The 14,937-nt window shown below is 50.9% G+C and overlaps 1 protein-coding gene across 1 annotated transcript; it reads right to left on the bottom strand.

Annotated features, from left to right (window-relative positions):
* Nucleotides 1-12,602: 12,602 nt before the first annotated feature.
* LOC108918864 (uncharacterized) lies at nucleotides 12,603-14,634 on the bottom strand. The gene is made up of 2 exons (XM_018726474.2): nucleotides 14,332-14,634; nucleotides 12,603-14,252 (listed from the first exon to the last, which is right to left on the bottom strand). Exon 2 carries the CDS (start codon nucleotides 14,138-14,140, stop codon nucleotides 13,364-13,366), a length of 777 nt encoding a protein of 258 aa, XP_018581990.1. The 5' UTR covers nucleotides 14,141-14,252; nucleotides 14,332-14,634; the 3' UTR covers nucleotides 12,603-13,363.
* Between the last annotated feature and the right edge of the window lie 303 nt (nucleotides 14,635-14,937).

Raw genomic sequence — 14,937 nt, 5'->3', positions numbered from 1 at the left:
TACTACACACGATTTCCTCTAAAGCAACATATGGAATTGGTCATTACACACCTATTATATCACATGAGAAACACTGATTCTCATTAAATAACCATTTTGTGGTAAAACTAAGGGACATGAAGGGTTCACATACTTTCAAGCAGCGCTTTATATGTGTAGAACACAAATTTACACTTTAAACTCTGACAACTGTCACATCCCACGGGGTCACTGCCCCTCCTGGTCAGAGGCGGCGCCACTCAGTGCCGCTAGCTAACGCTCACCTATCACCTCACAGTCTCGTAGGACATGGAGGTATAAAAGGAGCCAGCGGAGCAGAACTAGTCGCGGATTCTTAATCAGCAGTTCTCTTGTGCTTCGTTGGCGATTGGTAGTCTCTTGTTCCCTCAGTTTGTTTTCTAGGTGTGCATGTTCCAGTCCCGAGTGCCCGTCCCGTCAGTTCCTGCCTCTTGTTCTTCAGTCCTGGTCCATCGTTCCTGTCCGGTATTTCGTCACGTCTCAGGGTTGCGGTCAGACTCACAGATTAGCGTTTCACTGTTCACCGTAGTTCCAACACCGTGTGTGTTTCCTGGTCTCGTGTTTCTTGTTTCACTTCCACCGAGTGTCTTACAATACTCACCGTACACGTCTAACCTCACACTGCACGTGAAGTCATTATATATTTCGTCTGTGTTTGGACGTAATAGCAACGCGCGTCCGTGTCGGACTCCCGTCCGGACGCTACAGAAGAATCCGCCTGCTAATATGACTTCAGCGGAATGGCGTGAGCTGGCGGATCTGACAGAGGCGAACCAAGAACGGCTCCTGGTTTGCGCAAACGCCGCTAGCCGCCTCACAGATCAGTTGGAGCAGTTGACACGACTCCTCAGTCACGGTGGGCGGGGCGCCGATCCGACCAGTTCGCAAACGCATGATGATTGGCGGACATGTCTTTTTGATCGTCTTTATGCTTCCTCGGGTCCTCGCGCAGAGCCCACGAGCCCTGTGCAGACCAATGGGATCAGCGCTACTGAGCAGCTGTCCGTTCCCTTCCCGGAGGCTTTGCAAGGTAGTAGAGGTGAGAACCAGAATTACACAGAATACTCAATCTCCAGTCCAGCCTCTCTGTTCCCAGGGCCCTACTCTCCAGAGTCACCCCCTAGCCCAGACAGAAAGACAGAGAGACAGTTCTTCCCCAGCACCAAGAGTTTTCAGGTGCGTTCCAGGTCTCCAGTGGAGAAGACATCCAGCCCCCGATTGTCAAGACCACTCTCTCAGGAGTTCTCGCCGGATTACCGGAGCAACTCCGGGTCCAGCCGGACCCCGACGCCGCCAGGGCAGCAGGTGCCCTACAGCCCTGTGGACAGTGAGCCGGCTCAAGCACGCAACCTTGTCAGCTGTGCAGGGCTCGAAGAACAGTGCGTCAGACAGGGAATAATACGACTCAGTAACGGGCGTTTGACAGAGGAGGAAAGGAGGCGCCGTTTTCTGCAACGCTTGTGCTTTTACTGTGGAGCTGCGGATCACGTGCAGGTTTCCTGTCCAGTGCGGCCACCCCGTGGATCCCAACGGACCGACTTACTGGTGAGTGATGTATCTCTCCATACCTCCCTGTTGACATTACCAGTTACAGTATCCTGGGGTTTCCAGCAGCAGCAGACGGAAGCTATGGTAGACAGTGGCGCTGCAGGGAATTTCATGGATCATGATATGGCCGCGTCCTGGGGCTTGCCCTGTGCCCGATGCCCCAAACCCCTGGCTGTTAAAGCTATTGATGGCGCTCCAATCGGGTCGGGGCGTGTAGAGCAGCGCACAGAGCCCGTTACTATGCAGGTAGGGCCACTCCATAAGGAACAGATATGGTTCTATCTGATTAAGTCCCCTGATAACCCCATTATTTTGGGATATCCATGGTTATGCACCCATGACCCTATTATCTCTTGGAGGGAGGGGAAACTGCTGTCTTGGGGACAGCAGTGTCCCGAACACCTGGAGACATCTTGTAACTCCACATCCATAGAGAGCCCTAATGCAGATCTGCCCCTGCAGCTTCCAAGGGAGTATGCAGATCTAGTGGCGGTGTTTAGCAAACACAAGGCTGCAGAACTGCCTCCTCATAGACCTTGGGATTGTGCTATAGATCTTTTTTCGGGCACTACACCCCCTAGGGGGCGGGTATACCCTCTTTCTCAACCTGAACATCAGGCAATGGAGGCTTATATAACGGAGGCACTAGAAGCCGGATTCATCCGGCCGTCTACCTCTCCAGCTTCCGCTGGCTTTTTCTTTGTTGAGAAAAAGGACGGGGGTTTGCGCCCCTGTATTGATTATCGGGGGCTAAATGCCATTACTGTGAAGTACCCGCACCCCTTGCCTCTTATCACGTCGGCCCTCGAACAGGTTTCCGGTGCTACCATCTTTACTAAACTGGACCTTAGGAGCGCATATAACCTGATTCGCGTTAGGGAAGGGGATGAGTGGAAGACCGCCTTTAGCACCGCCCTCGGCCATTATGAGTACCTGGTCATGCCTTTTGGCCTGGCGAATGCACCTTCCGTATTCCAGGCTTTTGTTAATGAAGTACTCAGAGAACTAATTAATCGCTCAGTATTAGTGTATCTGGATGATATCCTGATCTTTTCTCGGTCCCGTGAGGAGCATATTGGACATGTCAGGGAGGTGTTGCAAAAGCTGGCAGCACATAAGCTGTACGTGAAAGGGGAGAAGTGCCAGTTCCATGTGCACTCTGTGGATTTCCTGGGGTACATCCTAACACCCAACGGGGTCACGATGGATCCACAGAAGGTCTCGGCAGTTCTGTCATGGCCCCAGCCAAAGACAGTAAAGGACCTGCAACGGTTCCTAGGTTTTGCGAATTTCTATAGGCGCTTCATAAGGAACTTCAGTTCCGTTGCAGCCCCGTTGACTGCTCTGTTAAAAGGAGCCCCTAGGCGCCTGACCTGGACTCCTGAGGCGAGTCAGGCCTTTGAAGACCTAAAGAAGCGTTTTACTTCTGCCCCAATCCTGAAGCACCCTGATCCCAAACTGCCCTTTATTGTGGAGGTTGATGCATCTGAGGCCGGGGTAGGGGCAGTGCTCTCACAGCGCCAGGGAAGTCCCCTGAAGCTCTATCCATGTGCGTATTTCTCACACAAGATGTCGCCTACTGAACAGAATTATGATGTAGGAAACAGGGAGCTCTTAGCCATAAAGATGGCCTTAGAAGAGTGGAGACATTGGTTAGAGGGGGCTACGCACCCATTCTTAGTGTTAACTGATCACCGGAACCTGGAGTATCTGCAGAAGGCAAAGAGGCTCAATTCCAGACAGGCGCGGTGGGCCATGTTCTTCACCAGGTTCCGTTTCACGGTGACCTATCGTCCTGGCTCCAAGAACGGCAAGGCCGATGCCCTGTCCCGTTTGTTCGAGGTATCGCCTCAGCTCTCCCCACCAGACACCATCTTGTCCCCGACGCAGTTTGTGGCTCCTATCCGTTGGGCTTTATTGGACGATATCCAAGCAGCCCAACGTCAAGAACCCGGTCCCAACGAGCAGCCCCAAGACAAAGAATACGTCCCGTCCACTGTTCGGTCCGAGCTCCTACACTGGGCCCATGATGGTCCAAGTACAGGACACCCAGGGGTCAACCGAACCTTGAAGCTTCTCGCTGAACGCTTCTGGTGGCCATCCATGAAACAGGACGTACGAGACTTCGTCCTTGCCTGCACCACATGTGCCCAGGCCAAGGTCCCACGGCAGCTGCCAGCAGGGCTTTTAGAGCCACTCCCGATTCCCAACCGTCCATGGTCCCATATAGCGGTGGACTTCCTTACTGATCTTCCGTGTTCTGATGGAAACACCACCATATTGGTCGTCATAGATCGCTTTTCCAAGGCCTGTCGACTGATTCCTCTGAAAGGTCTACCTACAGCCCTGGAGACCGCGGAACTGCTGTTCCAACATGTCTTCCGGCTGTATGGCCTGCCAGAGGATGTCGTCTCGGACAGGGGACCCCAGTTCACCTCAAGAGTCTGGACGGCCTTCTTTGCCCGCTTAGGAGTCTCAGTCAGCCTCTCCTCTGGTTATCATCCACAGTCTAATGGGCAAGTGGAACGCCTCAACCAGGAGGTTGGACGTTACCTGCGGAGTTACTGTGCTCAGAATCAAGCGGATTGGAGCAGATACCTCCCCTGGGCAGAGTACGCCCAGAACTCCCTGGTCCATTCGTCCACAAACTTAACTCCTTTCCAGTGTGTGCTCGGTTACCAGCCTCCGCTGTTCCCGTGGACGATGGAGACCAGTGGGTTGCCAGCTGTGGACGACTGGTACAAGAGGAGTGAGTCGGTGTGGGAATCCGCACATGTCCGTCTCCAGGAGGTGGTATCCCACCAAAAGGAGAAGGCCGACAAAAGGCGTAGGACTGTATTGTACCAGCCAGGGCAGAGAGTATGGTTGTCCACCCAGGATCTCAAACTGCATTTGCCCTCGAGGAAGCTTGCCCCCCGTTTCATCGGCCCCTTCAAGATCCTGAAGAGGATCAACCCGGTTTCTTACCGTCTTCAGTTGCCCTCGCATTATCGTATCTGTCCCACGTTTCATGTTTCGCGCCTCAAGCCCCATTGTGTTTCCGCCCTGCAGAGCCCAGCAGTTGCTCCACCTCCACCGTTGGATGTGGATGGTTCTCCTGCCTACTCCGTCAGGGCCCTCTTGGACTCCAAACGGAGACGGGGTACGCTGTACTATCTGGTCGACTGGGAGGGCTATGGGCCGGAGGAGCAGTCTTGGGTACCAGCACGGGACATCTTGGACCCAGCTCTTATTGAGGACTTCCATGAGTGTCATCCAGATCGGCCTGCTCCGCGACGGCGGGGGCGACCGCCTACCCGCCGGCGTTCTGCGGCTGGAGCCGCCCCTGGAGGGGGGGGTACTGTCACATCCCACGGGGTCACTGCCCCTCCTGGTCAGAGGCGGCGCCACTCAGTGCCGCTAGCTAACGCTCACCTATCACCTCACAGTCTCGTAGGACATGGAGGTATAAAAGGAGCCAGCGGAGCAGAACTAGTCGCGGATTCTTAATCAGCAGTTCTCTTGTGCTTCGTTGGCGATTGGTAGTCTCTTGTTCCCTCAGTTTGTTTTCTAGGTGTGCATGTTCCAGTCCCGAGTGCCCGTCCCGTCAGTTCCTGCCTCTTGTTCTTCAGTCCTGGTCCATCGTTCCTGTCCGGTATTTCGTCACGTCTCAGGGTTGCGGTCAGACTCACAGATTAGCGTTTCACTGTTCACCGTAGTTCCAACACCGTGTGTGTTTCCTGGTCTCGTGTTTCTTGTTTCACTTCCACCGAGTGTCTTACAATACTCACCGTACACGTCTAACCTCACACTGCACGTGAAGTCATTATATATTTCGTCTGTGTTTGGACGTAATAGCAACGCGCGTCCGTGTCGGACTCCCGTCCGGACGCTACAACAACTAAATGTAATTTAAGGGAACAAGGAGATATGAACTATTTACTGTGTCGAGCGACAGTCATTTCATAGAAAATTTCCCCTCCAAAGTGACAGCATTTCAATGACACACAAAGCAACAAATTTTCAATTTTCTAATAAAGCTGCTGCTTTAAATTAATTTTTCCAGGACTGCAATTTATTTCTTCATTTTTGCAGTATAATTTGAACCCCCGAAATTTTTGCTCTGCTTTCATCATGTGTTCCAGATTTAATAGCAAAAACCCCATTCCCTGGCTGCTGTGTACCATGTTGGGTGGTAAAAACTGCAGTATCCCTGTATTTCATAGAAGCATGATTTGCACACAGTGTGGTCGCTTCCATTGATTTTTAACTGTGGGCTAGGAATCCGTTTGCATGCTCTAGTGTACAATAGGAGTTTCCGTCACTGGGTGTGTGCCTCCATTCTTTTGGTTCTCGACTCAAACATCTGACTGTTGCTCATAAGCAGATAAGATTTACCATGCTGGGCTGGACTTGGAGGGCCAGCGTCTTTTTTGTGGCACCTCCCCGCTGTGCCCACAGGGAGGCAGTAGAAGACCGGGGTGTCACAGGGCTCCAAGCCCATGGCGTCGGTGGGAAGGCAGTGTTTGTGGGGGGGGGGGATGGGGGGATGGGAATAAAGCAGTGGGACAAGCTGCTCAATATGCATTAAATCTCAGATGCGTTGAGTTCTCTGCTATCAGGGAACCGAATCTTCCGGGAACTCCGTTCCGAGTGGTTATGAGTTCAAGCCTGTTCTCGTATTAACCCCCCCCTCCAGGAGAACGTCCGGCTGCAGGTCATCGGTCTGATGTAACCGTGCGCAACACATCAAATGTCTGCTTAGATCCACTGCTGTCCTTTTAGTCCATAGTGGGCTTTAGATCCCAGCAAAATGCACCTGAGGGACTCGGCGAAAGCAGCAGCAGCATCATTCATGTATTATTTCCTAAAAAATTCACATTTTATGGATATTGAAAAAAAATAAATAAAAAATACTCAGAACTGCTTTTCCAGTGGAGGGTCACTGTGGTCTGGAGTCTATCCTGGAGGTGTAGGGTGGAAGGTAGCGGACACCGTAGGCGGCACACCGGGGCATCTCACACTCACACACACACACACACACACACACACTGTGCATCATATTCATTTTGATATTGATTTTGATTGTGATATATATATAATAGATATTCATATTTAGCTGAAAGCATTGTCCAGTTTACTGTAATCTGGACAATGCTTTCAGCTAAATACATCCTCATTTTGGAAAAATTAGTAAATCCAAATTTAAATTTGTTAAATTAGCCATAAACACTGGAAAATTGCTTATTTATATAATGTATATATAGGAAAATGTATGCTTTCTTAGTGTATACATTTTGCATTTGTGCATTCAGTTATGCTGTTTCAGTTATTATAGTTAACAATTTCTTTAGCAAAATGGCTCACTTTGCCATTATGAAAAACTTAATAAGTTAATAAAAAAATGTGAATCAGTCACACCGTATGGCAAAAAACTTCTTAAAACGTGCGTTCCTTGGATCAGCGGCGCACTCTGGAAATTGGTGCGAATAAACCAGAGGCGGCTCATGGGCAGCATTTCACCACAGGACAGGAAAACAGAGCCGAGAAGCTTAATATCATAATATCATTGTTCTGCGCTCAACGCAAACGGAGATAGTTTGTCATAATCTGCTTAATGTTTATCACTGGTGACAGTGTCAGGTCTCATCATCTTCGATTTTCTGCACATCTCCAAACTTTCATCTTGTGCTCTTATTTCCATAATACCCCTCACCATGTGTTTGTGCCACTGTCACATTTTAAAACAGAGGAATATTTTCGGGGAAGTGGCTCATCATATTCATATATAATATATATATATATACACAAATGTAGTTTTTATGTACTACACAAACAACAAGGGTGGCATCATGGCACAGCTCCTGGATAAATTCAGGCTTAGCACCTTCATCAAGAGCATTACAGCACATGGGAGGGGGATTTGAACACCATTTAGTCTACGAGGAAACAGCACTGACCACTGCCCCCCCTCCTGCCCTCTCTGTGTAACTACCATACATTGTACATGCACTGGAAAAAAAAAAGTTTGTGTGTATGTAGTAGGTGTCAGTAAAATCACATGCACACACACTGGCTGAAACCACTTGTCCCATGTGGGGTCGCGGCGAGCTGGAGCCCAACCTGGCAACACAGGGCGTAAGGCTGGAGGGGGAGGGGACACACCCAGGATGGGCCACCAGTCTGTCACAAGGCACCCCAAGTGGGACTTTAACCCTTGACCCGCCAGAGAGCAATATTGTAATATTGTTATATTCTTAATATTGTAAGCAGCTTTGGAGAAAAGTGCCAGCTAAATGAGCAAATGTAAATATCATCTGTCCAGAGGGTTTTTTGAAATGTCATAAGAAGATGCCTTATGCCTAGATCTTGCATTTTGTGCATCGTATTCTGAACATTGATGACTTTAATATGTTTACAGGCCTATGTGATGAGTGAAGAGATGGTCGTATGGTTATGTAAAACAAGCTACAGTTCACATGACGTTCTGAATGATTATTGCTTACAAAACATTGGTAAAATTATTTATTATATATATTTATTGAGAGGGGGCGTGGTGGCGCAGTGGCGCAGTGGGTTGGACCAGGTCCTGCTCTCTGGTAAGTCTGGGGTTTGAGTCCCGCTTGGGGTGTCTTGCGGTGGACTGGTGTCCTGTCCTGGGTGTGGCCCCTCCCCTTCTGGCCATGCGCCCTGTGTTACCGGGTAGGCTATGGTTCCCTGCGACCCTGTATAGGACAAGCGGTTCTGAAAGTGTGTGTGTGTGTGTGTGTGTGTGTGTGTGTGTGTGTGTGTGTGTGTGTGTGTGTGTGTGTTGACCCTTCTAGGATGGGGGCCTTGGTGTGATGGAAGAACTTGTGTGATCTAGGGATCTCCAGAGCTATGTCATTGGGAGCACTATGCTCCTGGTAGGGAATCCCAAGACAAACAGGTCTGGAGCGAAGATCCAGAATAACACGATCCAAAAAACCCTGATGAAAAACGGAAACCGAAAAAATGTTTACCCTGCCTGGAATAGGGTCACCGGGACCTACCCCTGGAGCCAGGCCTGGGGGTAGTGTTCCTAGGCGAGCGCCCGGTGACCGGGCAGCCCACGTAACCTGGCTGGGCTCAGCCCGAAAAGGCATTGTAGGGGGCCATGTGTGCCCACCACCTGTAAGGTCCATCATGGGGGTTGGGTGCAATGTGTGCCAGACAGTGGGAGAGAGTGGGGTGGTGCATGATGTCACAGCCCCTTGCAACAGAAACTGGTTCTTGGTACATGGAATGTTACTTCACTGGGGGGGAAGGAGCTGGAACTGGTGTGTGAGGTTGAGAAATATCAACTAGATATTGTTGAGCTCACCTCCACTCACAGTGTTGGCTCTGGAACCAAACTCCTCGATAGGGGGTGGTCTTGCTCCTACTCAGGAGTTGCACAGGGTGAGAGGCACTGGGTGGGTGTGGAGATACTCAGAAGCCCCTGGCTGGCTGCCATACATTTGGAGTTTGTCCCAGTGGACAAGAGGGTGGCCTGAATAAGACTTAGGGTTGCAGAGAGGAAAACTTTGACTGTTGTGTGTGCTTATGCACCAAACAGCAGTTCAGAGTATTCGGCCTTCTTGGAGAGGGTGGGTGGGGTTCTGGACAGGACTCCACCTACAGACTCCGTAGTCCTGCTGGGGGACTTCAACGCTCACGTCGGCAATGACTGGGAAATCTGGCAGGGGTGATTGGGAGGAACGGCCTGCCCGATCTAAACCCGAATGGCGAAATGTGATTGGACTTCTGTGCTAGCCATGGTTTGTCCATAACAAACACCATGTCTGAACACAAGAATGCTCATAAGTGTACTTGGTACCAGAGCTCCTTGGGCCAAAGGTCTATGATCGACTTTGTAGTCATTTCTTCTGACTTGAGGCCACATGTTCTGGATACTCAGGTGAAGAGACGTGCTGAGCTGTCAACTGATCACCATCTGGTGGCGAGTTGGATCACATGGCGGGGAAAACTGATGGACAGACCCAGTAGGCCCAGACGTTTAACGAGGGTGTGCTGGGAATGACTGTCGGAGGACCTTGTCCGGAATGATTTTAACTCGCACCTCCGGGAGAGCTTCTCCCATGTCCCGGAGGAGGTAGGGGACATGGAGTCTGAATGGACGCTGTTCAAAACCTCCAACCTGTTAAGCCGAAGAAGGAGGCCTTTAGGGCCTGGTTGGCTCTGGGGACTCCTGACTCAGCAGACAGGTACCAGCAGGCGAAAAAGGCAGCAGCGCCTGCGATTGCAGAAGCAAAATCCAGGGCATGGGAGGAGTTTGGAGAGGCCATGGAAAACGACTATTGGTCGGCTTCAAAGAGGTTCTGGAGAATCTATCGGCAGCTCAGAAGGGGTTGGAGGAGTTTCGCTCAGGCTGTGTTCAGCAGGAGTGGAGAAACTCTGACCTCTCATGAGGACATTGTCGGGAGGTGGAAGGAGCACTCTGAAGAACTCTTAAACCCAGGTGATATGCCTCCCTTACAGGAGTCAGGGCCTGAGGCTTTTGGGCTGTCAGAGTCCATTTCCCTGGTGGAAGCCACTGAGGTAGTTGGTAAGCTCCACAGTGGCAAAGCACCGGGGTGGATGAGATCTGCCTGGAACTGCTTAAGGTCCTGGATGTTGCAGGGCTGTCATGGTTGACACGCCTCTGCAGTGTTGCATGGACCTCAGGGATAGTGCCCTTGGATTGGCAAACTGGGGTGGTGGTCCCTATCTTTAAGAAAGGGGACCGGAGGGGGCATCACACTTCTCAGCCTCCCTGGGAAAGTCTATGCTGAGGTGCTGGAGAGGAGACTCCGGCCGATAGTTGAACCTTGGATTGAAAAGGAACAATGGGGTTTCCGCCCTGGCAGTGGAACAGTGGACCAGCTTTTTACCCTCTCACAGATATTTGAAGGGGAATGGGAGTTTGCTAATCCAGTCTACATGTGTTTTGTGGACTTGGAGAAGGCCTATGACCGTGTACCCCGGGAAATTCTGTGGGAAGTGCTTAGGGAGTATTGGGTACCGGGGCCACTATTGTGGGCCATTCGGTCTTTGTATATACGGAGCGAAAGCTATGTCCGCATACTCGACATTGTCAGGCCTGTTCAATGTGGGCGTTGGACTCCGCTAAGGTTGTGCCTTATCTGCACTACCGTTTGTGGTTTTCATGGACAGGATATCAGGGCGCAGTCGAGGCCAGGAGAGCATTCTGTGTGGGAGTCGGAAGGTGACATCTCTGCTTTTTGCAGATGATGTCCTTTTGGCACCGTCACAGGGTTGCCTCCAACACGCACTGGAATGGTTTGCAGCCGAGTGTGAAGCAGTTGGGATGAGGATCAGCACCTCAAAGTCTGAGTCCGTGGTTCTCTCACAGAAAAGGATGGCATGCCCCCTCCAGGTAAGGGGTGAGAATTTGCCCCAGGTGGAGGAGTTCAAGTATCTTGGGGTCTTGTTCACGAGTGAGGGGAGAAGGGAGCGTGAGATCGGCCGCAGACTGGGAGCAGCAACAGCAGTAATGCGGTCGCTGTACCGGACTGTAGTGGTGAAGGGGGAGCTGAGCCATAAAGCAAAGCTCTCCATTTACCGGTCGATCTACGTCCTTACCCTCACCTATGGTCATGAACTTTGGGTAATGACCGAAAGAATAAGATCATGGATACAGGCGGCTGAAATGAGTTTTCTCCGCAGGGTGTTGGAACTCACTCTCCGTGACAGGGTGAGGAGTTCGGACATCTGGGAGAAACTCAGAGTAGAGCCGCTACTCCTTCACATTGAGAGGAGCCAGTTGAGGTGGTTCGGCCATCTGATAAGGATGCCCCCTGGGCGCCTCCCTTTGGATGTATACTGAGCACGGCCAACTGGGACGAGGCCCCAAGGTCGGCCCAGGACCCGCTGGAGGGATTATATCTCACAGTTGGTCTGGGAACGGCTGGGGATCCCCCAGGTTGAGCTGGAGGAAGTTGCGGTGGACAGGGGCGGCTGGGCCTCTCTGCTCTCCCTGCTGCCACCGCGACCCTACTAGGACAAGCAGGATGGAAGACGGATGGATGGATATATTTATTGATGTAATATATACTATACCTATTATACTATATCTGCTGACTGTGGTCAAGATTCAGGTGAATCAGTACAGTTACAGTTCGATACAAACTTCTGTCTAAATAATACCATAAACACCATAAAAACACAATAATAACAGAAATAATGTCAATTTAAACATTAAACGGTCAGTATGTCACTTACTATGATTTTTACATGTTTGGCCCTTGGACATGGGTTACTAGAGCAGCGGAGGGAGGGTGTTGGGTCACATCACCTGACCTGCTTTATGTCGGACTTTAGAATGAATCTAGATGAACAAACATGCGAGGCACATGTTTAAAAGTTGTTTTGTGGTGCGAGAGGCAGCAGCACCTCAGGTGAACTCGGGGGAGTGCCAGGGTAAAACTGTGGTAAATGCAATAACCGCCATCCAGTCTCTTCAGAAGTTGCTAAGTGAATAGATAACAGTAAAAATGGTGTGTACTGCAGTCCGTAACAGAGTGAAAGGAAAATACCAGTCGTGAACTTAGCACTCGGCACCACCACCCCCCCCCCCAGCACTTGCTTTTCTTGGCTTTCTGTCACTTAACCCCCGTGCAAACCAATTACATGACCGCCGGCCTCGCTGATTCACACACGCTCTCACTTGTGGTCTCTACAAATGCCCACTCCGAAGGTCAACGCTGCCCCTGGGGGGCGGAGCATGTTCCATTTTTAGACGCCTTGTTTTGGACCTTGTGTTTGCATGCGACCATGTTCCCTAAGAGCATCGACTGCAATTTGCTTAGCTGGCCCCTCACCGCTTTTAGTCACAGATCCTAACCCCTCGTAAACGAGCACACACACACGCACGCACACACACCTTCTATTAACAGTTATTCATTCATATGATTAGGCCACCTGGCACCCTTCGCAAGGTCACCGCACATTGTTAGCGACCAAGTAATTTGAGGAAATACTTATGGCCTCTTTCGACATTTAAAAAAAATACGTTTATTTATGCATTCTTCTTAAAGTTAAAAAAGTGCAATTGAGCAACTGATGGAGATCTATAGATAGAGACACGCAATGGTTGAAGCACAGCTGGTACTATACTGGCACACATTATACAAGTAGCTGCCTATTATATAGGTAGGAAGTACAAAGGTGATCATGCCAGATAATAATAAACAAATTCATAATAACAGTAATAATGTAATTATTGCTTATTATTTTCAGGTCATTTCATTAACTGCAACTGCTAGACTTTTTAATGTACGACAATTTGAAAACAATTTAATGATATAAAAAGAAAACCTGTCAAACTAAAATGAAAAACGGAAATGGAGCCGAGAGCTCCGACCACAAGAATTCAACTTTGTCACGGCATTCGGGGTCATGGGGCTACAAACCAACGCACAGCTGATAATGACCATAAATCACAAGTCAAAATGTTACATGGCTGTATTAGCAGGGAAACATGAGCAGCCAGCGGCAGTGGGAAGGTACCTCTTGGTCGGCTGGGGGTCTGACCTCTGACGAATGTACAGTCGTCCCCTCAAAAAGTTACTGCTGATGACTAAAAGTCTCTCTCAGTCTGGTGCCATGTTATTCATAAGGACATTAGCTGGTCAGTAAGTAACTTAACGGAGCAAAACTAATGAATTTAAAGGGTCCTCAGACCCCTTTAGTCTTGGTTGCTGCATTTTCGGCGACCGCATGTGTGGAAGAAAGACGAAACGGCTTGTCAGGATGCAAAATGAGAGAAAATGGTGCGAAATGACAGCAGATGGCCTCTTTAAACCTGGGGCCACAGAGAGAAGTTTCCCTGCTGCTTGACGAGGACGTCCATGTGCATCTCCGTCTGGTTGAAAAAGTCCAGGCTCCGCTGAAGGTCCAGTAGCCCCAGGATTCGATCAGCTAGCGCGTCGGCAATGGCTTCCGACTCACACGCTCTGTGCCGCACCGCGTGGCTCACGTTCCTCAGCGGTTCCAGGACCAACAGGCTATGGCCGGGTCCTCCCGCTGGGGGTGGCTTCTCCAGGATGCTCCCGCGGAGGTGTTTGACGTAGCTGCGCATGAGGACTGGCACCCTGGTTTGGTACGAGATGGCCAGGGACTGAGCGGAGTCCTTCTGGGCGGCACCCAGACGCACCAGGTGGATGCGCATGTGCAGGTGTAGCGCGGCACCATTCAGCCACTGCTTGACTCCGTTTGCAGCAATTTGGCGTTCTGTGGTCATGGCCTCGTAGCGATCATCCAGTTCGCGAGTCAGCTCGCTCTCACAGCGTTCAGTCAGAGCCCGCATGCGGACTGGGTCACCCGCCACCTGCGGTACCCTCTTCAGGTACTCACTGGCAATGGAGCCCACGTCCGAGAAGTGGTCAGCACCAAAGATCCGGCGGATAGGGTCGGAAGGTCCAGTGGTGGCTCTCCCTGTCCAGTGGAGGGAGAGGACCTCAAGGAGCAGGGAGAGCGCCAGTGCGACCACGCCGACGCTCCCGAAGACTACTGTCCCTCCCTCACCGAACATGGAGGCAAGGTCCCGGTTGATGTTGGAAAGGTGCGGCTCCATCAGAGAGACCCGGAGGTCGGCGTGCTGTCGGTTCAGGGTGCTGGTGGAATCCAGGGAGAGGAAGCTGGCCAACGTTTGGTCGAGGGTGAGGTCAGGGACCACACCTGCATTCCTGGCAACCGAGAAAATCTCATCCACCGTTCCCGGAGATGGGCTGCAAGGCTGGTTTCCCATGCCGGGGCCTGACTTACCGTGCTCGCAGTTGCCCTGTGCTCTCGCACCCTGTTGCTCTCCTGGCCCCGTTCCTCCTTGTGTAACACTCGCCACTACCTCTGCGCCTCTCTGAGTCCTGCAAGCACAGAAATTCTGTCCCGTGGGTCGTCGGAGCAGGGGCTGTTGTCCTTTAAAGGACGCTACAGTTGGCTGCGGTAAATATTTGAGCTTGTTTTCAGTACACAGTGTGGTGACGGACAAACAGAGCGACGATCACACGCCACCCGATGGTGAACTCCCCCGTGGAAAGCAAGGGCCATCACTGGTCCACAGCTCACAGTTTTCCCACAGTTCTCCTCTGTGCTTAAGTTATTTTTGCTAAGTTATCTAAGGGAATAGCAGTGATATGAGTGGGGGATGGGTGTGTCTTTTTTGAGGTTTTTTTCCTCCTGGCCTCTCCCACCAGTGTTTGTTACACTGCCAGTTGTACATTTTTACCTGTATTTATCCCCTTTTATTCCACATGTCCTACAGCCCATATCACCTGTGCTCTTCACCTGGTTTACACAGCTGTGTGTCCTGCTCCTTGACTCCATTTGCTCAAGGAAGTGACATGAGGACCTGCACGACCCTAACATAGACAA

This window comes from Scleropages formosus, chromosome 9 (assembly GCF_900964775.1).
Source record: "Scleropages formosus chromosome 9, fSclFor1.1, whole genome shotgun sequence".
Classification (NCBI taxonomy): domain Eukaryota; kingdom Metazoa; phylum Chordata; class Actinopteri; order Osteoglossiformes; family Osteoglossidae; genus Scleropages; species Scleropages formosus.
Note: the sequence above shows the minus strand (reverse complement) of the source record. Positions and strands in the feature narration are given on the sequence as shown.